Raw genomic sequence first — 24,932 nt, 5'->3', positions numbered from 1 at the left:
CCACCCTGGGCTGAAGGCGGCGCTAAACCACTGAGCCACCCAGGCTGCCCTTATCTTCCTTCCTTGATTCTAAACCATTCTGTCTTTATCAATAGCCTAACTGATCTTTTGAAAATGGATTCTCATCATGTCACTTTCATGCATTAAACTCATTACTTTGAGGATACAATCCAAAGATAGTGTGATCACTCAGGCTATGAATGATTTGGCTTCTGTCTTTCTCTCCAGGCTCATACTGAACCAGCCTTATTAACTTATTCTTTTTTAGTCACAGTGGCCTTTTTTTTTAACCTCTTGACGGCAGCATGGCCTTTCCCATGTTCAAACTTTCACATAAGCTAGAGTCTGTGTGAGTGCTTTATAATGTACTTTTTCAATTGATATTTCCTCATCACTCATCAAGTCTCAGGATCAATGGTAGTTCCTCAAAGGAAGTTTTCCTCACCTCTATTCACATCAGAGTAGACTTCCTGAACTTCGTTGTCATTGCACACTGTTTTGCTTCAAGTACTTACCATATTTACAATGAAATAATTATTTGTGCAATTACTTATTGAGTGAATATATTTTTATTTATTTGTAATATCCTTGAAGGCAAGTCATTTTCTCATTGTATTTTCTAGCACAGTGCCTGTTACATAGGAAATTCTCTATAAATATTTTGAATGAGAATGATTCTATAAATACATATAAATGGACATTTGACCAGGGAAAAGGAGGCTTACAGGGAAGGCTTTAGTAGGAGGTAATGAGTTGAATTCCAAAGAATGTGTAGTAAACAGCCAAGATGCAAGAAAGTAGCTTTTGAATATACCAAATAGGTTTAAAATGCCTTCTATCTAGTATATCAATACTCTGCACAGACATCAGTATATTTGTCCCAAAGGTTTGACGATGTGTAGAATTCAACCATTTGAAATGGCATTGTGTTTTTTATTTTTTTATTTTTTTATTTTATTTTATTTTTTTAAAGATTTATTTATTTATTCATTCAGGGAGAGCGAAGAGAGAGGCAGAGACACAGGCAGAGGGAGAAGCAGGCCCCATGCAGGAAGCCGGATGTGGGACTCGATCCCGGGGCCTCCAGGATCACACCCCAGGCTGCAGGCGGCGCTAAACCACTGCGCCACCGGGGCTGCCCGCATTGTGTTTTTTAAAAAGGTTTCATTTATTTATTTGTTTTAGAGAGAGAAAGCGTGTGTGGGAGGAGAAGCAAGCAAGGGAGAGTAGGAGGGGGAGAGAATCCAAAGCGGACTCTGCTAAGGGCAGAACCCAGCTTGGGGCTCGATTCTGTGACTGTGCAAGATCATGACCCTAGCTGTGAAACCCAAGAGTCAGACGTTCCACTGACTGAACCACCCAGGCACCCCGCATTAATTGTATTTATTATTATAATTATTTTATTTGTAGTAATCAATATAAGTAGTGGAACTCAGCATTGAGACTTATTCCTTGTTTGACCCTGAGTTTGGTTTCTAGCTTTAATAAATAAGCTTCTGTCCTATTCCTTTACCTTGTCTGAGTCATGACTTTCCTATTCCAGCATCCTTTGAACAGGAGCTTTATTCTGTTTTGATTAGACCCAATCCCAAATTCTGCAAAATGAGCATTTGATCTAAAATTAAAGCTTGGCAGCTAGGAAACTGTTATTTGATTTGCTGTAATACTTCCTTATGTTCTTATTGGGAACAAGGTGGGGATAGATAGGCACTTTTAGCATGTCACAGTAGCTAATTTTTAAGGGAAGAACAAAGTAGATCAGTTTAGAAATATTTGTATGAAAAAAAGAGTTCTATAAGCTTGGACGCAGAAGGGTTAATTCTACACTATTTCTAAAAACTGTGGTTGTGAAAATAAACAGAAAGCACTGTTTACTAAGAGTTCTTATTATCAGAGTTTATCTGTACTATAGGTAATCATCATAGACGTTTTAAAAATTGGCTTTTTTTAGAAAGAGAAAGAACCTTAAAAAAAATTAAAGGCTTGTGCTGCTTCCTTGATTTTAGATTTTATTAGCTCTGGAGACCAGAAACCTTGGGCCTTCAGGACTGTCCATTTGAGGATGATTATTGGTGTGCAGTATTAGTTAGTGCATAATAGTAATAGTAATGATGATGATCTTTTTTATAGTTAGAACCAAAGTGTATTAATATGAAGTCATATATTTTGATCAGGATTTGCTTCTTCATTTGTTGGTCTCATGTCAAAGATATATGTGTCTGGTGGGTCTAAATGCAATAGATATGGGCAGCCTGGGTTGCTCAACGGTTTAGTGCCACCTTCAGCCCAGGGCGTGATCTTGGAGACCCGGGATCGAGTCCCACGTTGGGCTTCCTGCATGGAGCCTGCTTCTCCCTCTGCCTGTGTCTCTGCCTCTCTCTTTCTCTGTCTCTCATGAATAAATAAATAAAATCTTAAAAAAAATGGAATAGATATTATACATTAAAAACCATAATGAGTCTTCTAAACTTGATGTTCAAGAGACTTGGAATCCTGCAGCTGATGGGCATAAAGTGCTGTATTTCTCATAGGTTTACAACTGCAGGAAGAAAGTCTGGGTGAATTGTTTTCTGTCAGATTTTCTTGAATTGTTGGTTACTTTGTGTCAACTTTTATGTTGAGAGTTTTGTGTTTTAATGACAAACATGTTTACTGGAAATTATAGCTTGGAAAAGAGAACTGCTTTCCTGCTTCTACAAAAAAAAAAAAAAAGCTAGGTAAAACATTGATGTAGGGTAAAGTAGCTGTGGAGTTTTATATTCAGATTGTATGAACAGTAAACAGAGCATCTAAAATAACCACTTGCACATTGCAACAAACACATCATCATTTGCTTAAAAAAGAGTTATAATTACAGTTGACGAAGCATGGACACCATAAAAAATGCATTAGTTTGGCTTGACACATTAATTACCTGTTTTTGCAGATGTTTTTATGTATTGTTGTGTGAACAGTTTACAAAATAATTACAGGAAAGTCGTATGGAAAATAAACTAAGTGGGTGGTTTCTCGTCTAAATATTTTCATTCATGTGAATCTGTGTGAGGCACAGCTGCTCTATTGCAAACGCAGAGAGAGAGAGATGAGGATTCTCGAAGGGTTTTTTACTAGATGGTCTCGGTCATCAGTATCCCCGCATTTTTATATCTTTAGCAACACAGTTTAAAAACATTAAAATGAGAGGGTTGATTTTGTTCCTTTGATTACTGAAAAAAAAAACCTTAATTCTGCTCAAAAGAAATATGGATATCTATGAGTATTTTCAAGTGAACCAAACAAAACTAAAAACCCTAAATCGAAAACTGCTGTTTCAATACTAGCCGGTATTAGGCACTTGTGGAGTCAATCATTATTTCATAATTACTTGAGTTGCATAGTTTTATATAACTTACAGCTTAAGTCAATCTTAGTAATTAAACATTGAGTTTTGTGTATATTACACAGAAGTTCAGTTTATCTCTTCTCTTTTAGAAAGTATTGAAAACGTAAGTCTGCTTTTTCTCAGAAGCTTACTGTGTTGCCATTAGTGGTCTCAAAGTGTGTTTCATTGGAAAAACCAGATTGTTGTACAGGCATATTGTACTCTTACAAGCTGTAAAGAAACAGATTTTCCAAAATTTTAATTGTCAAGCAATAAAAAGTTCATAGACTTCATTCTGTTTTACACAATGGTTTACAATTATGTAGAATATCTGTGCTTATGTTTCCTCGTTGATGCTGTCATGGCAATTTTTCATAAAACTAAATAAAAATGTAGATTGTCCTTTTAGTCCAACTATACCACTTCTATGCTGTGTTCCTCCATATTCCTTTCTTATGATTTCACTTACACACAAGATAAAGACAGTAATCGCAGACATTTTCTGAAATGCATTTATTTTAACTGTTTAAGTTCAACAAAGGTACTAAGTTATAGAAAGAGGTAATTAGAGTGTCTCTAGGCATGAAGGTATTGTTATCAGACCATGTAGTATTGGTACAAAATCATTCATTTGGTTTTCCATTCATTTATTTAACAAAATTTTATTGAGTCTTCTGTATGTGATGTTCTGTGACAACACCGAAATGACTGTAAACATTGAGGTAACTGTGTTGGGAACATACTAGATGCTCAGTAACTATAAGGCATCTTTACTTCTGAAAATGATAGGAGGAACAGGAATATGTGGTTATGGAGAACTTTTTCACTATGGTGGCTTACTTATTACTTCCTGGGGAGGATTTTCTTGTTATCCTGAAATGGGCATCAAATGTGATGTATTGTGGGTGTATTGCTTGACACATTCTTTGAATTGCTTAAATGTGGAGATATTTAATATCATGTTAAATAAATTTGGAGATGGAATGGAGTCTCTTCTAATTCTGATACACACTAAGTTTAATTTTTTAAGGTGAGAATGCACTAGAGGAGGCTGTGAAACCTCTAGCATTCAGAAGAGTTAACTGCTTATAATCAGTAATTCTGTTGATCACTTGACATCATCTCAAAGGAAAATATGTGATCGAATATCATGACATCAAGAAAAACAGTTGTTGGACTTGAGAGTCTTCTATGGATTTTCTACTTCTTAAGATGTCTCTAACAGTAAAAGAAATGAACAAGAGCTTTGTTGACATAACCTAAGAACTTAGAACTTTTATTTTCATTATTTTCCCTTATTTATTTTTTTTTTAATTTTTTTTTTTATTTATTTATGATAGTTACAGAGAGAAAGAGAGGCAGAGACACAGGCAGAGGGAGAAGCAGGCTCCATGCACCGGGAGCCTGATGTGGGATTCGATCCTGGGTCTCCAGGATCGCGCTCTGGGCCAAAGGCAGGCGCCAAACCGCTGCGCCACTCAGGGATCCCCCTGCGCCACTCAGGGATCCCCTATTTTCCCTTATTTTTATTCCATTTCAGAAGGCAAAAATTTAGCTCCTAATTTTTAATTCTTCATTCCTTTTCCTTTAATATATCTCTTGTTCTTTTAAAACTTTTTATCTTAGTCTTTTAGAAGCCATTGATTACAATATAAGGGACACTTTGGGGATTCATTACCTAGGTATCTGTCCATCTATCTGGACAAGAGTTTATTGTCACAAAGAGACTGGCCAGGCAATGTTGATATGAATGGATTGAATAATTAATGTTTTGGGTACTACCTTTTAAAATTGCAAAACGAAAAATGGGTTAGAAAGCAGGAAAAAAATAGTTGAATCTAAGATAAGACTGTCTTTAGGCATTTAAAGACTGATTTAATGATGTGTTAGTTTTCATTCAGTATTAACTGATAGAAAAACTGCTAAACAGCATTGAAGGCAGTCATAACCAAGGCAATGCCTGGAGATGAATATTATTATGACTTTTGCTTTTACTATTCTTTGATGACTCTTTGAACTTCTAGGGGTCACATAACACTTGGTTTTGAAAAGACATTAATATGGGGTTGGTTAAATGCAAATGGGAAGCAGATTCCCTGACTGACCAGGTTTTGTTCTATACGGAGAGGCTGATGGCTCCAGTTGTGGTAGACACGTAGAACCATAAATTACTGTTTTTCTCAAGGTTGCCTTTTGTTGTCAGAACACTTAGCGTAAGTCAGAAATGGTAGGCTATACCTGAAAAGAACAAAAAACCCATTAACTATAATAAATCAGCACTAAGAAAAAAAAAAGCAACTGTAACCACCAAGGCCATCTCAAACAGGCATATTTTTTTTTTTTGTTACTAACATTGTTAAAAAAAAAAAAAGCACCAATAAAAACTCATTCCTTCAAACTCAGGTTGATGTGAATGTTCTTTCTAATGTGATAAGTCTGAGTTAAAAACCAGCATATTTAGCCAAGAATACAGTGGCATAGGGGCTATTCGACAGCGTTTGTTGGAGTAGAGAAATAGAGATAAGAATATAAGATGTGCCTAAGTAGAGTCTTATGTGGGGATTGAATTCTATGCCTGTGGCAAAAATCAGGTATGGCCAAAATACTCTTAAAAACTCCTTAAAATTTTTCATAAAATACAGATGTAGATATACTATCTTTCAAGTAGTTTAACATGGCTAGTTTTTCCTTCAGCATTGCTTTTCTTTTGTTGAACCAATGATGAGGCATTAGCTATATTCTTCTTGGTAAGTTAGGGTAGAATAACAGAATTGGAAAAACTGCTTTTTATTCTAGTTTGTGAAACTGATATTCACTAGTTCTGTGAATAAAAATGCCCTTTTGGTTTTTTTATGGGTAAATGAGAAAAGGCCCAGGTTTTCCAAAGAATCCTTGGATAACCAGGATGTTTTGAGAGACCACTTTTTCTCAAAAAGGCCCATTCTCTTTAACACAGTGTGAAATTTATACCTCTTTGTCACTCTAATTGTCCTGTGTCCTTGTCTGTCATCTTTAGTCTATTTCTGTCCAATTGTATTCTACTATGTTGTCTGATAGGCTCCTGGCTTAACTCTTATGCTTATTTTCTCTTCGTCTTTGTTCCCATACTCACTCGTACTTGTCCCATGCTCTGTATTTTTTTTTTTGTTCCACTCAGTAACAGCATGATTCACTTCAAATTCAGTCACCTGAAGCGTGGGATAGCATAAGACCTGGTTTCAGTTTAGTCTCATATATTAACTTTTCAACTGCGGAAGACATTCCACATCTCTGAGCCTTAAGTTCCTTAGTTGTATAAGGAAGATACTGGATATAGTATCAAAAGAGATATCTTTTGAATAGGATTTAATATAATGAAGGAATGCCCAAATGGTGATGGCTTCTTGAATAAATTAGAATTCTGCGATTCCATCATCTATAGACTGTGCCTTCAATAAACTTAGTAAATTAAGTCAGAGTTGGTGCTCTGAGACATGTAGGATAGGCAGTGCAGTGTTTCTAAAAATTTCAGGGACAACTTTGGACTTTCTCCTCATTTCTATTCATCTACACCCTATTCTTTCACAGGTTATACTCTGTAATCTTATATCCATCCTCTCTCTTGATCAGCAATTGATAAGGTAAAGACATACATAAGACATTTTTCTCTGGTACAGTGGAACTTTTTGACATAAAGTTTAGTAAATAATGGGAGTAGATTTTTTCTTTCGAATGCCCAGTGGAAATTCTTACTGTATCCAAATTATTAACAGAAATGTAGAGAAACTTAGTGAAGATACTGGTTTATCTTTAGATGGAATGTAAAATATGTATCCATATTTAAAAGCATTTATTAAGTGTCTACCTGGATATAATACTGAAGAAATAATGGCTACATGACCCAATATGGGATTAAAAGTTAAATTCCAGATAACCTAGTTTTCCTTGAAAAATAATTATTATGGGCTTTGTGTATGTGTCTTAACATGAAGATTAAGAAATTAAGGTTACAGCTGATTTTAATCAGTTAATACCTGTTTAAAGTCATTTATCAGTAATTTGATCAGTTAAAATTATTCTGGAAATCCATAATTAATCTTTTCTTCTTAGTACTTCACAAACCTCAGTAAGTGTCCAGCAGTAGAAACCTGCCTGCAAGAGGTGATTTTCATCCTTGGCCGCTACTATTGATCAGCAGTGGTTGTGACCTACTTTTAAGGGGCTGGTAGGGAACGAGTCATAGTATGTATATTTAAGGTTATGTTTAAAAAGCCTTCCAGTATTCCATCACTTCATTGTTGTTTCCATGGAAGCAGAACCACTGTCAGCAGCAGGAGTCCATTTCAACTGCTGGCTTCCGGTTCTTGTTTCTCTGTTACTATGGAGACTGCCTAGAAAGCAGCAGAGATACCAAAAGTTTAAAAAACAATGATTTGATTACAAACTGTGGTATTACCTCTAGCTTGAATTAGGTGCTCTATAGGCTTGGCAGTTTTGAATCTCAAATTATTTGGGAAGACAAACTGATTTTTTTGAATAAAGCAAATTTTGAAGTTGTCTGAAAGCTTGTAATCACACTGAGTTAAAAAACTAAGTTTTTTTTTTTTTTTTTTTAAACAGCTTAGCCTATGCTGAATTAGAAATTTTAAATGAGGGATTTAAATTAGGGCATGAAAGGTAGAACCTGAAATGAGAAGCTCTCATAATGATGGAAGTAGCAGTTCTATGAACAGTAAATTCAAAACTAAAGGTCGAGTAATGAGTAGAAATAGTGAATGTTACTTATTTATGGGCACACATTAGCTTCACAACATGTTTCAATTAGGTACCTTTCACAGATATATGAAAATAAAAACGGGTTTAGAAACTCAGTAAATTTTAAGGGCAGGAATCATTGATATTTGAATTGAAGTTTGAGGAGTTGGTGAGTTAATAAATGTAGACTGTTCTGTGGTTAAGAAGTGATAGAGATTCTCCCCACCCCCAAGACTAGTTATATTTTTGAACTACTCATGAAGGAGAGAAGAGATAGAACAGTAAAGTAAAAGATATGAAAGGAAGGTTTTTTTTTAGCAAAATTGCAATCCCAATTTGGTTGCTGTTTTTCTTTGAATGCTCTATTCAGTCAGGAATCTTTGGTTTGTATGTGAAAAAATCCACATTTGAACTACAGTAGGCAAAGAATGGCAGGAATGTAGCTTCAGCTGAAATCTGGGACCCCAGTCACACCAGGATTCCTTTTTTTTTTTTTTTTTTTGTCTCTCATAACTGCTTCTCTCTGTTAAATTCCTTCTTTCTGATTGGTTCTTTTTGCATTGGCAGAAACTAAGGCTGCTGGCAGTACCAAGTCCTCTGATTTCCAGCATCAATAGCCGAGAGGGACTGATTGGCCCAGTTTGTGTTGGGCCAATTCCTCCCTTCTCCCACTGTGGCCAAGAGGGTGGGGCTCTGTCAGTGGCCCAGCTTGTGACAGAGGGCTCACCCTTGACTAACTAGTAAGGGGCAGAGGGGCAGAGATCTGAAACACGACTGCAGCTTTCATTCAAACCCCTTGTTAGGAGGATGCTATTGGTCGGAGAGAAGTAGAGGCCATGAAGGAGAGGAGAAAGGGCCATTCCCCAGAAGAAAAAGAAGATGCTATTCTAAGCAGAAATAAGGTTTTTCTACTACTAGGCTTTTGGGAGAAAATGCCTGCTTTCCTATAATTCAGATCAGTTCACTTCAGTGACACAGGAATGTTATTTTGTAGGACTTGGTCTAGAGAGAAACCAAGATTGAAAGCCTTTACAATTTAGTGCTTCCTGTATACAGCTGTCTTTGTTGTAGTGTCTTTTATGTATATTGTCTCCTTTAATCTCTGCAGTCATTTGAAGTATCTGTTTCTGTCTTAGAGAATGAGAAGGAGGGTCAGAGAGTTGAGATGATTTATCATTGGTCACATGACTAGTGAGGCAGAGCCAGAATTTAGATAACCAGGGTTTCCAGAACGTACTCAAGGGCAATTTCCACTATTTGATACTTGTTTTTTGGTTAATTTCATTCAGAAGATGCATAGGATGAATTATTTTTAAAAAGTACTATGTATGAAGTGCTCTGAAAAAAAATGAATCATGAATATGTAGAATATTATTTATCAGAGGAGCCTTAGTAATCCTATAGTATAGTGGTTTTCAAACTTTTAAATTTTCAGTCATGGAATCTTTTCTTCAGATGAAATGTTATATCACCGTCAGGTCTATAAAAAGGATAAAAAGCTTAGGATCATTCCACTCTTGAGAGGAGAGAGCCCAGTATTTCCTTCATGGGCTGGACCACCTCTTTTTTTTTTTTTTTTTAAGATTTTATTTATTTATTCATGATAGAGAGAGAGAGGCAGAGACACAGGCAGAGGGTGAAGCAGGCTCCATGCAGGGAGTCTGACATGGGACTCGATCTGCGGTCTTCAGGATCAGGCCCTGGGCTGAAGGCAGCACTAAACCGCTGAGCCACCCGGGCTGCCCATGGACCACCTCTTTTTTGAGATCTTGAGTTCTTTGGTTATCCTTTATTTGGAGAAACAGAGCCAGACAGGGTAATGACTTGTTCATTTTCATATAATTGTATATTACAGGGATCTGAGTTATATTCTTCTTCTTTTCTTTAAAGTTATTATTTTAATTCCCATTGGTTAACATACATTTGAATTACATTCTTATTTTTGTTATAAGGTGGGTGACAATTTGTTGTTAATGAAAAAACCAGGAAAAGCTTACAAAACTCAATAGTGAATTCAGATTTACCCTAAATAATTTTATTCTCCAGTTTGGTGGTACTTATAGAGCATATCAAATCCATGTCATGGCTCTTTCTACACACCTACTGCATTTAGTCCCAATTTGTTGAGTTGGACAATTGCATACTACCTGAACTAGGCTAGTCTTATGTCTGCAGAGCTTTTTATTTTTTTTTACTTTTTTTTCCTCTTTCTTTTTTTTTTAAGATGTTTTTATTTACTTATTTATGAGACAGAGAGAGAGAGAGAGGCAGACAGAGACACAGGCAGAGAGAGAAGGAGGCTCCATGTGGGGAGCCTGACATGGGACTCGATCCCGGGTCTCCAGGATCACGCCCTGGACTGAAGGCAGCGCTAAACCACTGAGCCAAACCGCTGAGCCACCGGGGCTGCCCTGCAGAACTTTTTATATGACATTTTTTGTCTGTCAACGCTTCTTAAAAAGGTATCAAATTCTCTCTATTTAAATAGGAAAATTTCCAAATTTGTATAAACATTTTTGGTGGTGATATTTAGAACTTGCTAACTTTGATGTCTGTTCTAATTTTGAATCTCTCTTCTTTTTAGTTACAAATGTGAGCAAGTGGTGAACTGGATAAAAAAGAAGTTAATCTTCAGACTGGATAAAAGAAAGTTTATTTATTTTTCACATGTCCTGGCTTTGTTTTCTCCTTTTAGGAGAGTCAAGCCCTACACGTCGAGAAGCTGTGAAGAGAAAAACAGCAGAGTATCTCATGCGAGCAGAGAATCTATCCAGCCTTTATGGAAAACCTCAACTTGATGATGTATCCCAGGTATGTTTCATTTTACATTTTTTCTTTTCTTTTCTTTAGTTTTTTTTTTTTAAAGAGTCTATTTATTTATTCATGAGAGACAGAGGCAGAGACATAGACAGAGAAGCAGGCTCCATGCAAGGAGCCTGATGTGGGACTCGATTCTGGGACTCTAGGATCATAGCCTGAGCCGAAGGCAGACACTCAGCTGCTGAGCCAGCCAGGCATCCCACATTTTATATTTTCTTTAGCCATTTTTACTGAATTGTCTCCTGGCTTTCTTTATAATTAGAATGTTTAAGAATTTTGGTCTTTTGAATTTTATCAATATTTTTCTAACAAGTTATTGGTGAAAAGAAAAGCATTAAAGCAAACCACCAAACGTGGAATAAAACGGGACTTGCTTTCTCTTCTTTTTCGGCCCTTTGTCTTTTACCCCTAAAACTCCATGTGTAAAATGACAATAATTTGTACCAAATTTTATTTGAAAAAATGTTAAGGTTAACTAATGGTTTTTGTATAATTCATGTACAGTTTTGTTGACTCATGCTAAAACTAATTATTTAAGCATAAGTCCTTCAAGTAGCTCTGTTGACCACTTAAAATTATAAAGGCATAATTCTAACAGGGTTATTTAGATTATCTGGGACTATCCTTAGTCTGGTCTTGAAAGTAGGTGAATGCTTAAAACATTTGAAACACTGTGGTTTATTATTGTTTTTATGTCATATCTATCTGGACTTGGCACATATCAAGAAGTAACTTTTTTTTTCTTTATATAAACTGAGTTTTTTTCTTTTTTTTAAATTAATTAGTTTATTTATTTATGATAGTCACAGAGAGAGAGAGAGAGAGAGAGAGAGGCAGAGACACAGGCAGAGGGAGAAGCAGGCTCCATGCACCAGGAGCCCGACGTGGGATTCGATCCCGGGTCTCCAGGATCGCGCCCTGGGCCAAAGGCAGGCGCTAAACCGCTGCGCCACCCAGGGATCCCCTAAACTAAGTTTTTTTCTGATATGATTTAAGTATTATATCTTCTAGAGATGGGAGAAAATGCTTATTTTTTTAATTGATCTAAGATGCATGTGGGCTTGCTCATATCCCAACTGTATCATTTGAAGCCATGGAAGATTGGGCAGTCTTAGCTCCAGTTTCTACATCTGAAAAATGATAATAGTAATTCCTTTCTGGGTTATTGTTAAGGATTAAATGAGTTTTTAAAAAAATTACTCATTTTTATTTTTATTTTTTTTTAAATTACTCATTTTTATATAGGTGCACACATAGCCACACCAATACTGCAAATCAAGTGCTTTCCTCATCAAAAGACCACCTATTAGCTAAGCTTACAAGAGTAGCTTAATAAGTTTTAGCCCTATTTTTCTTCCTCTGTCACAGATTGCTTTGTATAATTTTTTCCATATTTTTTAATGCTTTTATACTTTTTGACAATTATAATGTGTTTCAGTTTTCTAGTTTTAAAAATAGCCCAATACTTAATCGTTGATTTGTTGGACCATTAGACTTTTTGTTGCTGATTTTCTGAATCCTTTTCATTTTGTGTGTGACCTTTTAAAACATGCAATTATCAAACAAATACTTATTAGTGAGAATTTTCAATGTTAAGTGACCATTTCCTTTTTTTTTTTTTTCTTAGAGAGAGTGCTTGTGGAGATGGGGGTGTGTGGAGAGGCAGAGGGAGAGATTGAATCTTAAGAAGGCTGCATGCATGCCCAGCACAGAGCCCAATGTGGGCTGAGAACATGACTTGAGCTGAAATCAAGAGTCAGGCACTTAACCAAATCAGCCACCCCAGCACCCCTGACCATTACTTTTAGGAATTAAAAAATTATAGTCTGACTTTTATTGCTTGTTCTTGTATAATGAATATGTTTTAAATAAGATATCTGCTGTTTGATTTTCAGATTATTATTCTGTGTTCTATTTGCTGATCTTTTCCTATTTTCTGTCGTTGTTTTGATTGTATTAAGTTTACTTTTTAAACTCCTTACTATTTTGTTATTTTTATTTTGTTTTACTTTTTAAGATTTTATTTATTTATTCATGAGAGACACAGAGAGTGAGAGACACAGGCAGAGGAGCCCGATATGGGACTTGAACCCGGGAATCCAGGATCATACCCTGAGCCAAAGGCGCTGGTGGGGTTATTTTCTGTGGGGTTGACAGCCTTCCTTGTGTCTAATCCTGATGTGTCCATTCTCAATTCCATTTTGAGGGACAATTATAAAAGTATTAAATAGGATGGGCCTCTATGAACTTACCTGTTTTACTAATTCTCCTTGTATATTAAAAAAAAATTCTCCTTGTATATAAATATTCTAAAAGTTTTCGAAAATTACTAGTGTTCTATTCTTTCCATTAACGTTAACTTTGAATGTGCTACCTATTTCTTACTCCTTCAAGCTCCCTCTTACGCAGCCCCCATTTTAGTTTCCCATTACTACTTTGTGAACACTAATTTATTAAGCAAGTAAATATATAAAGCCTGCTGTATGGCTTTTGACTTGGAGAAAGGAACCATGAAGTACATTAGTCAGAAATTCCCTTCAAGCATAACTTCTAATGAAAATAAAACAAAGGAGATTTAATACAGGAGAACTGGTTGTATTAGATTATATATTAATTCACTAAACATTGGTTAAGACTATATATATATACAGTACCAGACTAGATATACTTTGAAGTTATATAAAAGATTAATAACACAGTCTCTGCTTTTGCAAACCTTATGTAGTATATGTACCTCATTGAGGAAACAAAAGTTAGAATGGTAAGAGTCATTTAGAATAATGGGAACTTGTATTAGAAAGGATGAAAAGGATTACCCCATGAATCAGATTTGAGATGCTAGGATTTTTTCAACTCTTAGGCAAGGAGGCTAGAGGACCGTTCTTCTTGCTAGAACAAGATGTTTTTCTTTTGTTGTTAGTATTTGTTTTTTATTTCACTTCTGTATTTTATGCTGTAAAACCTGGCCCTTAGGTCAGGGGCATGCCCAATTATTTTCTTATTTATTGTTTAACTTAAATATCTTCTAGAGGTTCTTAATGAGTTTGGTGATTTCGTTATTTCCTTCTTTAGCCCTTGTTGGTCCTCAATTTCAGCCAACACAATGAGAGGATCAATATAAATGATTTCTAAGGCCCTTTTTAGCTCTTAAATTCTCTGCAAAGTAGATATTATTTCTCTCTAGAATCCATGTGCAAACATTTCTTTCTAGCCTGGCTGATTAGGAAAATAAAGGAATTCCTTCTGGTTTTAAAATTTTGTGTTGATTATTGTTTTCCCCCATTGGCGCAGTCCAGGTCATGACTCATTCCACCCGCATTTTCTGTGATGATTTAAAGCTTTTGCTTTATTGAATTTATTTATGAGACTCTTTTGTGGTAAATATAAAAGTTGTGAACTTCCCAGTCATTCATGGTAATATTCTTTTTAAAAAAGGACAGAAAGGAGCAAAAGCACTCTTTGTTTTCTTCATTACTTCATTATTAATAGATTCAAAGAAAACTTAAGGGGCAGGATTCAGGAAAAAAAGGAAGTGAACTTTGAAGTAAAGGTGAAGTCTTATGTGACAGAGACAGAGTTCTTTCTCTCTTCCTTTTCATTTTTTAAAAATTGGAGATGACTTTGGATGATTTAAGAATTAACATTAAAAGAGGGTTTTCCTGGAAAAGACTTGGAATAACTTTTTTGCTCTTTTTAACTCTAGGAATTTTAAACCAAGATCATTGAAATTTAGAAAAAGACAGTAAATGGTCTAAGTTTAGGACGTAAAATATTGTATAGTTTCTAAAGTATGAATAAATTTCTTGTCCTGCAGTTAAACAAGGTGTGAAGGAAAATTAATTGTAGAATGCATGCCTTTCCTGAATATTTGTAGATTTTGAGTATAATTATTATAATATGGAAAATATTTTTCTGTTGTGCATTTTGTTAACTAGTACTATTGATATCTCTCAATTTTCCCTTAGAAAATATTTTAAAATTGTGTCTCCCTTAGTGAGACAGAGATAAAAATAGTGATGGCAGTCAGGGGCAATCCACATCAGCAATAGGACTGCAATGAAGAGACATCCTTGAATGTGATCTAAGAGAGGCTTAGGAAACCAGGTTTGAGGGTAAGTGGCTAGTGACACTCTTGGCAAAGCCAAAATTTTACAGATGAAGCCAAGTTCAGAAACTAGTATAATTAGCCATCAGGTTTTGGAGTGTGGGTTCTTGATATATTTTTTGTAGTGCTTTCCTTTTACCCTACTCCCCACCGCCCCCACCCCCTTCAACTGTGACTTTCTCTTAAGTTACTTAAGGACAGGTAGCTAAACCTGTTTCAAATGTGGTTGGTGACCAGCAGCATCAGCATCACCTATTAGTTTGTTGGAAATGCAGAATCGTACCTTCTCTCAGACTGATGATCTCCATTTGAATAAGATCCTCAGGTGATGTGCAAACACATTAAAGTTTGAGAAGTACCACACTCACAGATTGGTAAGAATGGAGGTAGATTTCAGTGAGAACAGGGAATAATATCAAGTGAAGAAGACTGGACAGGATAAACAGCAACTTTAAAGAAACCAACAAAAACACAGGTAAGCATCACTCAGCCATTTAGAGAATATAGAACAGAAATAGTAAACAGATTTTATTGGTGTGTTTATTCTAATCCTCTTGTAATAGCAGCCAGAAACACTGTATTATGAGACAGAGTGTGAGATTAACAGAGATACCTGTCAAGGGCTTGAGCAGTAGAGTGATAAGTATTTGCCATCTTTGGTTTTGAAGATAGTTGAATCATTATACTTTCTTATATGATCCATCATGTATCCTCTCCCTCCTCTTTACCTCCTGTGTTTTGTTTTGGTATAGATGAATATACCTGTTCCTTGCTTCTCTAGGCATCTTCTGTTACAGTAGTTAATATATGTAAGTGAAAAATTTTACATTTTTATTAAGGAAATCAGTCACGTTTCCTAGAAATATACTGTATACTCTCATCCCTCATTCCCTTAGCATTGGCTGGAATATCCAAACAATGTTATATTATTTTTTAAGTATTTAATCCCCTCTAACTATTATCTAGTTTTGTCATCTTAGACAAATTGCTTAACCTTGCCGCTTCTCAGTTTTCTCATCTGAAAAAAAAAAAAAGAGACAGAATGTTGGACTTGATCTCTGTCTCTTTCTGTTCTTAAAATTCTGTGGATTTATGTTTCCTTTTGCCATCTGAAAAAAGGAATAGATCTATAGGGATTCTACCCAATTTAAACGCTGCGTATAAGGAATACAGGATTTTTTTATTGATGATTTTATTTCATGATCTTTCTTTGTTCATTTCTCTGATCTTAAACTTTTATAGATGGTTAAAGTGGAAAGAGAACTTTAATGATCACTTTGCCTTTGGTCTTTCCCCATTACAATTTCACCATTCCCATCTTTGCAGAAGTAACCTTACTAAATCACTGTTTTCATTGGATTGTTTCTCATACAAAAACTTGTTTCCTAGACTCTGGAGAATATGGTCCAGAGCTGGCATTCAAGGCCTGTGAAAACTCACTGACCCTAAGTTTGTAATTTTATTTTCCTTTGTTCTACAACGTGAACAGTTTTTTTCCCACCAGGCTAGTTTCCTTCCAATCCTATATTTAATATCCGTTTTCTAACCTGATTTCAACAAAGCATTTAAAATCATATGTAGTTCCACTTCTTTCTGAGACTATGATTTATCATATATGGACTTCTGGCTTATCTCTATTGTCTTGTACTTTTAAAAACTCTTTTGTTGTTACTTAGTTTCTTATGTATTTGTCTTACCTCCTCAAGTAAATTATAAACTTCATCAAGCTAGGGATCATGCCTTTTGGTGGTTTCTGTTCTCTTCAGTTAAAATGCACATAATGGGCACACAGCCATTATTCACTGAAAGGTAGAGAGATTTTCACAGTAGAGAGATTTCATAGTTTGTTATCTTTGTTGTTGAGATTGCTACAGTGAACCAAAATGTTTCTTTGGAAACTGAAAGATCCAATGACATCAGTGAATATGAAGGTATAAGGTAGAAGTAGGAGATGGGGGGCACCTGGGTGGCTGTCAGTTAAGCGTCTGATTCTTAATCTCAGCTTAGGTTATGACCTCTGGGTCATGCATTCAAGCCCTGTGTCAGGCTCCGTGCTGGGCTTGGAGCCTACTTATAGATAGATAGATGATAGATAGATAGATAGATAGATAGATAGGAGATAGGGATGTTAGACCCATTTGGCCATATTTTAAAAGAGAAATATAATGGATAAATTATCATTTACGGTATTTTTTTCCCCTGTAACTTTTCCTCAACATTTCTCTTACCAAAAATCACAAGCAGCTCTTACTCTTCCTTCATAATAGCATAAGGGGAGATGAATTTTTAATTATCACAATGTGTTATGGAGTAGAAAGACTGCAGGCAATCCAGTAAGAAGTTGGGGCACACTTAAGTTAGTCTTTGCTTGCTAAACCTAAAAACTAACAAACAAAAATTTGAAAGCGATTAGAATTGCTGATGTTAGAAAATCTCATAAACGATGGTTTTCCTAGTTGTAAATGACAGCTTATTTATCTATGTTACCTCTTTCTCTTGTATTCCTCCTCTCTTCCTCCTTCCGCTCTTTTCCTCTCTAGTTCCAACTAACATGCTAGGCATTGTGAGTATGAAGATGAATAGGTGTATTTCCTGTTCTCAGGGAGCTCCCTGTCTAGTGATACTGGTCTGCAGAAGGACTTGAAGTATCAAAAGTGGTATCTCAGTAACTATTAATCGTGACATTTTATTAATCAGAATATTTATCTTCCATCCACAAGGAGAATAGTGTTTCCTGTATATTCTGATAGATGTCTGACAACAAGTCTGCTTTGAGGATACATTAAAGACTTTTGTGTCTCCTGTCATCCTTTGCAGCATTACCATTTCACTATGGGGATTAATAGAACATTGCTTTCTGGTTGTAAATGCCAAGTGGAGGTGTCTTTGGAGTTTATTTAGTTTAATGTCATACTTTACTGATAGGGAAAAACTAAGACTGATGGATGGGGAGTTAGGGTTATTCTTTTATTGTGTTTGGTCCTGAAATATCCCTCCCGTTTTTACTGATCTTTTTTGTAGTCAACAGACCTAGTTTTCCACATCACCCATGTTCAAATATTTTTTAAAAAATTGTTTTCTCCTGTAAATCATCTCTTTTCTAGGCTTAAACAACCTCACTTGTAACAATTATTGGTTATATGATGGAATTTCTTAATTTTTCACTGTTATTGACAATTCTTTCAGTTAAACTTGAATCTACCAGTCCTCTTAAAATACATAGTATATATTTATAAAGTAACTTTAAAGGACTGTAGTTTCATGATGAGAGAGAATGCCTTGTGTTGCCTCTCTCCCCAAGTTTATCGATTATTACGTTGTTTTTTAGTACTCCCTCTTCTAAATTACTCAAGAGCCATCTGGGGGTAAATATAAGGCTGTGATTGATGGTTGGCTCAGTTTTCCATTTGTTACAAAGTTTCATTATAGCTGTACAGTTCTGAATTGAATTATTGTTCTAGAAACTATACCAGCTCATTATTTTTTCTATTTAAATTTTGTTTTCAATGTTATCATGATTTATTTACTTGCAACTTTTTTCTTGCTTTTTCTTTTTGATTTTCTTTCTTTTTGATTTTCTTTTTTTTTTATTTTTATTTTACATTACAGACAAACAGAAACTTCCTCCTTTCATCTTTCCATTCTCTGATTTATGATAAATTTAGTTTCCTTTGGCCTGGCATTTGCTTCAGCAGGCAGCCTTCCTTCAAGTACCTCCCTGATTGATGTATAATCTTTGATATCTTCCATTAGCCTCCAGGATCACGAAGTTCAAGGCCCCCTTGGAACCTAAGGAGTCCTGCCGAGGAGCTGAAGGCCTTTAGAGTCCTTGGGGTGATTGACAAGGTAATTCTTCAGCGTCTCTTCAAGAGTTCAGTCATAAATCGACTGCATGCTGACATTATGTCTTTGAAGCTTTGGATCTTAAGGATATGAAACAAAAGGAGAAAATGACTCAAATGCATCTGCACTTTAAAATAACAAAAGCAGAAAAGAAAAAGCTTTTATCTAAGCAATTCATGTAAGGTCATGCAAAATATATTTGCGCTAAAGGAGAAGGTGCGTATTTGTTGGCATTCAAGTTGAGTCAGGGTTTGGTTTTATAAACCTGTTGGAGCAGGGTAAAGATACACTTTTTGTTAGTTACAAAGACTTTTAGTTGGTAGTTTTCAACATTAACTGGTAGAGTCAGTCTAATGATCAAAAGAAAAATGGCACTTTCCTAAGAACTACCATTTACCGAGTACCTACTATGTGTCAGGCCATCTAATAGGCATTTCATGTAAAACAACCTGCTTAGTCCTTTCCACAATCCTGCTTTTTCCATCATGGTGGGAAAGTGATAGAACAGGGTAATAAGTAACTTGCCCAGAAGTCACATAGCTAATTTAGGGTAGTACTGGAATTCAAACCTAGATTTTGTGACTCCAAAACATTTTTTTTCCCTAGTACACCAACACCCCGCATCCTGGGGCACTTTTATACAGACACATTTTGTATCTGGAATAAAAATAAAGAGATAACAGAGATACCTGCTATTGAGTTTCCCCACATTTGGTGACATCTCAGATATGCCAAAAATTCACAGTACTGGCCAAGAGCTTAGTATAATTTAAAAACTATACAGAGTAAACTGTGTTTTAAATATATTTATCAACCACCACCTTACCTTTCAGAGTAAAAGAAAATGCTTTATTTAATATTAAGTTATAAAATTAGGCTTTTTAAAATATTAACTTTTATGAAGCACCTTAATGTTAATTTGTAACTTACTGTTCATTGAGTACTTCTGGTGTTCTAAAGTATGCATATGATTTGTTGCTAAAACGGAACAAGAAGCAGTATATCTTAAGTAACTTAGATAGGAACTAATAGTTTGAGGTATTCCAAAGGGAGCATTAGGTTGGATATTACATGAAGCTCTCAGTGTCTTATTAAATCTTTAAGCATCATTTTTCTCAAATTCAAATTCATATAACTGAATTTTGACTTAAAGAATTCTAAGCAGTAGTACTTTTCAGCTTGAAATATTTCTTTAACCATGTTTTCTGTAGCTTTTCCAGTTTGAAAACATTCTATTTGAGAGTTCAGAGAAGCAAAATACAAACTGAATAGTTCCTAGGTTCTTGGATTTCTGTGCAAGCAAAAATGCTTTGTTGATGTACAGTGTCTGTTCCTTCTCTTTGATGTATTTATTTTGATAAAGTATGACCTTTCATTGCTATATGCTCTAATCATGAGTGAGTCACCATGAAGTCCTGGTAATATCTGTGAGTCTCATAGGTTTATCCAAACAACCATTTTCAGCAGTGGAGGAATTCTTAAATTCTGTGCTGAGGCACAATTTGCCACTGTCTTTATTTTGTTAACCTGGCAAGTGTGTTGGTGTTGAGAAGGTGACATTTAACTTTCTAAGTAGAGATAAGGATATATGCATTTGGGAATTAATAAACTTGGCAAATAATCTTTTAAAATTTATTATAACAGTTGCTCTATGTGAAAACATGAATAGATTTTTAAAAATTGAATTATTTTAAGAGAAATTCTTTTCCATTCGGGTTTTGGAAACTTGAAGTTTGGAGGAACAGTGTTGAATACATTAAAATGGCTAGAGAATACACAGGATGTGTTAATTTAGCCTGTACAGAGCACAGTTTCTCTAATTCTGTGTCATTGCAGTATTTGTTCTTTATGGGTTATTTTGAGTGTTATTATCTGTTAACTTAGGAAAATAAAATGTCCCTAGGAATAAGATTTTTACAGACTTTTAAATAGAAAGTAAATAAAAACAAATTTGTTCATCATTATCTAGACTGTAAGCTCCATGAGAACAAGTCTTGTCTTTCTTGTTCTCTTTTATCTCAGTGCCTAGAATCATGCTTGGCACATAATGGGTGCCTAATAAATATTTGTTGAGGGAATAAATTGAAACTTAAATAATTTTAAATGTATCATATATAGAGTGACACCTACTGGTATAATGTGAGACTGCTCCCTAGTACCATTGTTCAAGACACTCAGATATCTGTACCCAGAGAGGTAATAATTCCATAGCTATATCTTGGTCTTGTTTTCAAAGGGAAATAAATGACTTTTTCTTCTTTAACTGTGGTTACAAAATCCTTCATTAGAATATATGCAGCAAGGAATTTAAGCATTGGGGCTCTTGGAATGTAAATAAATTTGTGTACATTTAGAAGCAAGAATGATAAGGCTAGTGAAGGCCCTCAAAATCATATACAAAGAATAGCTGAAACAATGAGTTATGATGTACCCGATAAAAACATATTTTTGAGGGCTACCCAGGATAACGTGATTAAATGATGTTTTGTTCAAATCCTGAGGATGGAAGGGAATATTATGCCCAGATCAAGAGGTGTAAACTACAATCACCTTAGGCCAACCAGGATGTATGATTTTCCTGGAAAAAAGGTAGTGAAGGATAAGACTTGCTTATTAACATCCCCATAGGATACAGCCAGAACTAAGTGAGTACAAATTTTCAAATTTTAGCTGATGATTAAAGATACCTTTTAAAAATTAGGATTGACCAAGGGCAGGCAAAGACAAATCAGTTATTCAAGGCTGAGGGGTCATTGGTGGAGATATTGTTGAAAGAATTCAAGCGCTGGATGGATTTTTACATTAGATAACTTCTAAAGATTTCTTTTAGCCCTCAGATTCACTTACACATAGTCTTCATGTAGTATTAGCAAAGAAAGGAAAGTAGAAATTAGCAGAAAACCAATACTTCAATGAGAAGGATGGATTGCTGTTGTTTTCACATAAGTTTGTACATATGTGCATGCAAACTTTTGTGTTTGTGTGCATGAAGTATGTATATATAGGGTGTGTATATGATTGTGTGTGTAAGGATTGTTTATATATAGGTAATTTGCAATTGAGTTAGAAGTTGGGATTGGTTATTTGGTAGTGGAATGCCCAAATGTAGGAAGAGTTTCTTTAAAAGTTCACTGCTGTATAACTTACCTACACAAAAAGGATAAAGGAGTCTATAGTCTAATAAATAGTAATATACTGAGACGCCTGGGTGGCTGAGCGGTTTAGCGCCTGCCTTTGGCATGATTCTCTCTCTCTCTCTCTCTCTTTCTGTGTCTCTCATGAATAAATAAATAAAAATCTTAAAAAAATAAATAGTAATATACTAATGGCAGTTTCCTGGTCTTGATATTGTGCTATAGCTATATAAGATATCACCATTGGGAGAAACTGGGTGAAGGGTACATGGGACTCCACTAGTTTTGCAACTTCCTGTGCATTTAAAAAAGAGTTAAAAAAAAAAAAAGATTTAGAGGACACTGACTTGAACAGCAGAGTAATAATACCAAGATATGATCCTTTTATGTCCAGGGTTGTGTGTAGCCAGAGTTGTCCCGCATGTAGGTATGTGTCTAGTATTCGCAAGGTCAGCGACTGAAGATAGTATGAATGGATTGCTCAAATTCACTCTCCTTAAAAAACAACTTCAGTAGGGTGCTTGATAATGAGATGCCACATACTTTGTAAAACTAATCACTGTTTGTTACATCAAATGCCTTGGCATTTTGTAGTTAAGGTAGCTTCTCAACTTTACCTCAGGCTTGCCAGGCAGAATTCTTAGTTTGGTTTGCCATTGGAAAAATACAATTTTAGCTAATATATTTTTGAGAAAATTTGTATAGATTGTTCAAATTGAGTAGATATTGAGAGAACCTTAAAAAATAAGTATAGGGGTGCCTCGATGGCTCAGTTGGTTAAGCGTCCAACTCTTAATTTCAGCTCCGGTCATGACCTCGGAGTTGTGAGATCCAGCTGCCCTTTGGGCTCTGCTGGGCATGGCGCCTGCTTAGGATTCTCTCTTTCCTTCTGCCTCCCTGCCCCCCAACCCCATTCTCTTTATCTCTCTCAAAAAAAAAAAAAAAAAAAAAGTACAAAATAAGTACTTATTTTTTATAAGTTTTCTTTTTAAGATTTTACTTATTTATTCATGAGAGACACACAGAGAGAGGCAGAGACACAGGCAGAGGGAGAAGCAGGCTTCCTACAGGGGGCCTGATGCAGGACTCAATCCCAGGACCCCAGGATCACACCCTGAGCTGAAGGCAGATGCTCAACTACTGAGCCACCCAGGCATCCCTCTAAGTTTTCTAAATATTTTCTATGATGATATACAGATAAAATGTCCTTATTGGGAACAGAAGCATCAATATTTGGGTATTGATTGAAAGAAGTTTGGGTTAAACTGGATTAATAGGAATTTGTCCTTTATTTAAACAGTGTGGCAAAACTGTTACCTAAATGATATCAAATTACAACTGTTGCACTGTGGCTTGTAGAAAGATGGAATTTCTTGTAAAAAGAGATCCTTTTTCCATATTTTTTCTGCTAAGTATAACTGAAACTCTGAATATTATACAGAAAACAAAAAAAAGAGAAGACTGGAAAATAGAGAGTAGATGGAAGACTGGCTAATGATCATGGGATCCAATGACTACGTACTGGTAAACTCCCTATAGTTTTTTCCCCTCACATATTCCAGACTGGATGTTGAAGAAATGAGCAACTTGAAGCAAAGCTCTAATAGGAACAGACAAAAACAAAGAAACAAAAGCCTATTCTTTCTAGCCAAAGGACTATGAAATGGGCAGCTTATTAGTAAGAAAACTTTTAGACAATAACCACTCTACTCCATCCAACACCACAGAAGAACTTTGGTACTACCCCACTACCACTAGCAAGGCCATGTGAGTTGCCTGTACTTTCATCCTTGCAAGACTGCAATGAGGGGGTTCATTCCTCCTATCATGGTGGTATCAGGAATGGCCAAGAGGGGGGATCTGGAACTTGTATCCCTAGTGGGCAAAAATGACACATATTAGTTGTGACTACTTGGGAGCCTGGACTTGTAGCCCCAGCTGGTGGTAAAGAGGCTCCTCGACTTTTCCTCACTGAGGTAGTGTTAGAAGAGGCCTGGTAGATATTCAGGATTTTTGACCACTACCGAGTGGCAATGAGGCCACCTCCCACATGGTGTAAAGTGAAGGCTACATGAGGAGCAGTTAATGAAGCACCTCTGTTCTTCCCAGGCAGGGTGGTATCAAGCAGAAGCCTGAGCTCCTACCCCTACCCAGCAGTAACTAGGAGTCCCATTTTCCTCCCCCAGATATCACTGAAATACTCCTAAAATGAAATCTTGAGGCCTAAATGATTTTACTGGAGAATTCTACCAAATTTTTAAGGAATTAACACCAATTCTCTATATTCTTTTCTAGAAAATAGAAGAAGGTGAGATCGTTTCTAGTTCATTTTATGAGGTCAGTGTTGCCCTTAATAACAAAAACAGCATAAAAAAGAAAATTACAGGACAATGTTTCTCATGAATATAGATACAGAAATCCTCATAAAATACAGCAAATAGAAATCTGTATCTAAAAAAAAAAACACAGAAAACAAAAAACAAACTAGGAATAGAGGGGAACTTCGTCAACTTGATAAGGAATAGCTACAAAAAACAACTAATAGCATACTTCATGGTGAATGATGCTTTACCCCTTAAGATCGGGAATAAGGCAGATTCTTAGCACTTCTATTAAACATAGAAGTTCTAGAAAGTGCTATTCAACAAGAAAAGGAAATAAAAGGCATATGGATTGGAAAGGAAGAAATGTAGTTGTCTGTATTTGAAGAGGACATGATGGTTTACGCATATAAAACCGTGGAATCTACAAAAAAATCAGAAATAGTGAATTCAACAAGGTTGCAAGATACAAAATCAGCATACAAAATGTTATATTTCTGCATACTAATCTTGAACACATAGAGACTGGAATTTTTTTTTTAAGATTTTATTTATTTATTCCTGAGAGACATAGAGAAAGAAGTAGAGATACAGGCAGAGGGAGAAGCAGGCTC

The 24,932-nt window shown here is 35.6% G+C and overlaps 1 protein-coding gene and 1 long non-coding RNA gene across 10 annotated transcripts in view; one reads left to right on the top strand and one right to left on the bottom strand.

Annotated features, from left to right (window-relative positions):
• RPS6KC1 (ribosomal protein S6 kinase C1) overlaps nucleotides 1–24,932 on the top strand; it is a 177,125-nt gene that overhangs the window by 80,489 nt on the left and 71,704 nt on the right. For 7 of the 9 annotated variants that reach the window (XM_072831090.1, XM_072831087.1, XM_072831093.1 and 4 more), the window contains 2 exons: nucleotides 10,791–10,906; nucleotides 18,774–18,866. In XM_072831090.1, the coding sequence (XP_072687191.1) occupies nucleotides 10,791–10,906; nucleotides 18,774–18,866 (209 nt within the window). The remainder of the gene's footprint in view (nucleotides 1–10,790; nucleotides 10,907–18,773; nucleotides 18,867–24,932) is intronic. The other 2 variants (XM_072831089.1, XM_072831096.1) reach the window with 1 other exon arrangement.
• On the bottom strand, nucleotides 5,041–7,693 carry LOC140635848 (uncharacterized). Its single transcript, XR_012033166.1, has 2 exons — nucleotides 7,463–7,693; nucleotides 5,041–5,599 (listed from the first exon to the last, which is right to left on the bottom strand). It is a non-coding gene; the product is annotated as an uncharacterized lncRNA (long non-coding RNA).

This window comes from Canis lupus, chromosome 6 (genome assembly GCF_048164855.1).
Source record: "Canis lupus baileyi chromosome 6, mCanLup2.hap1, whole genome shotgun sequence".
Taxonomy (NCBI): Eukaryota; Metazoa; Chordata; class Mammalia; order Carnivora; family Canidae; genus Canis; species Canis lupus.
Note: the sequence above shows the minus strand (reverse complement) of the source record. Positions and strands in the feature narration are given on the sequence as shown.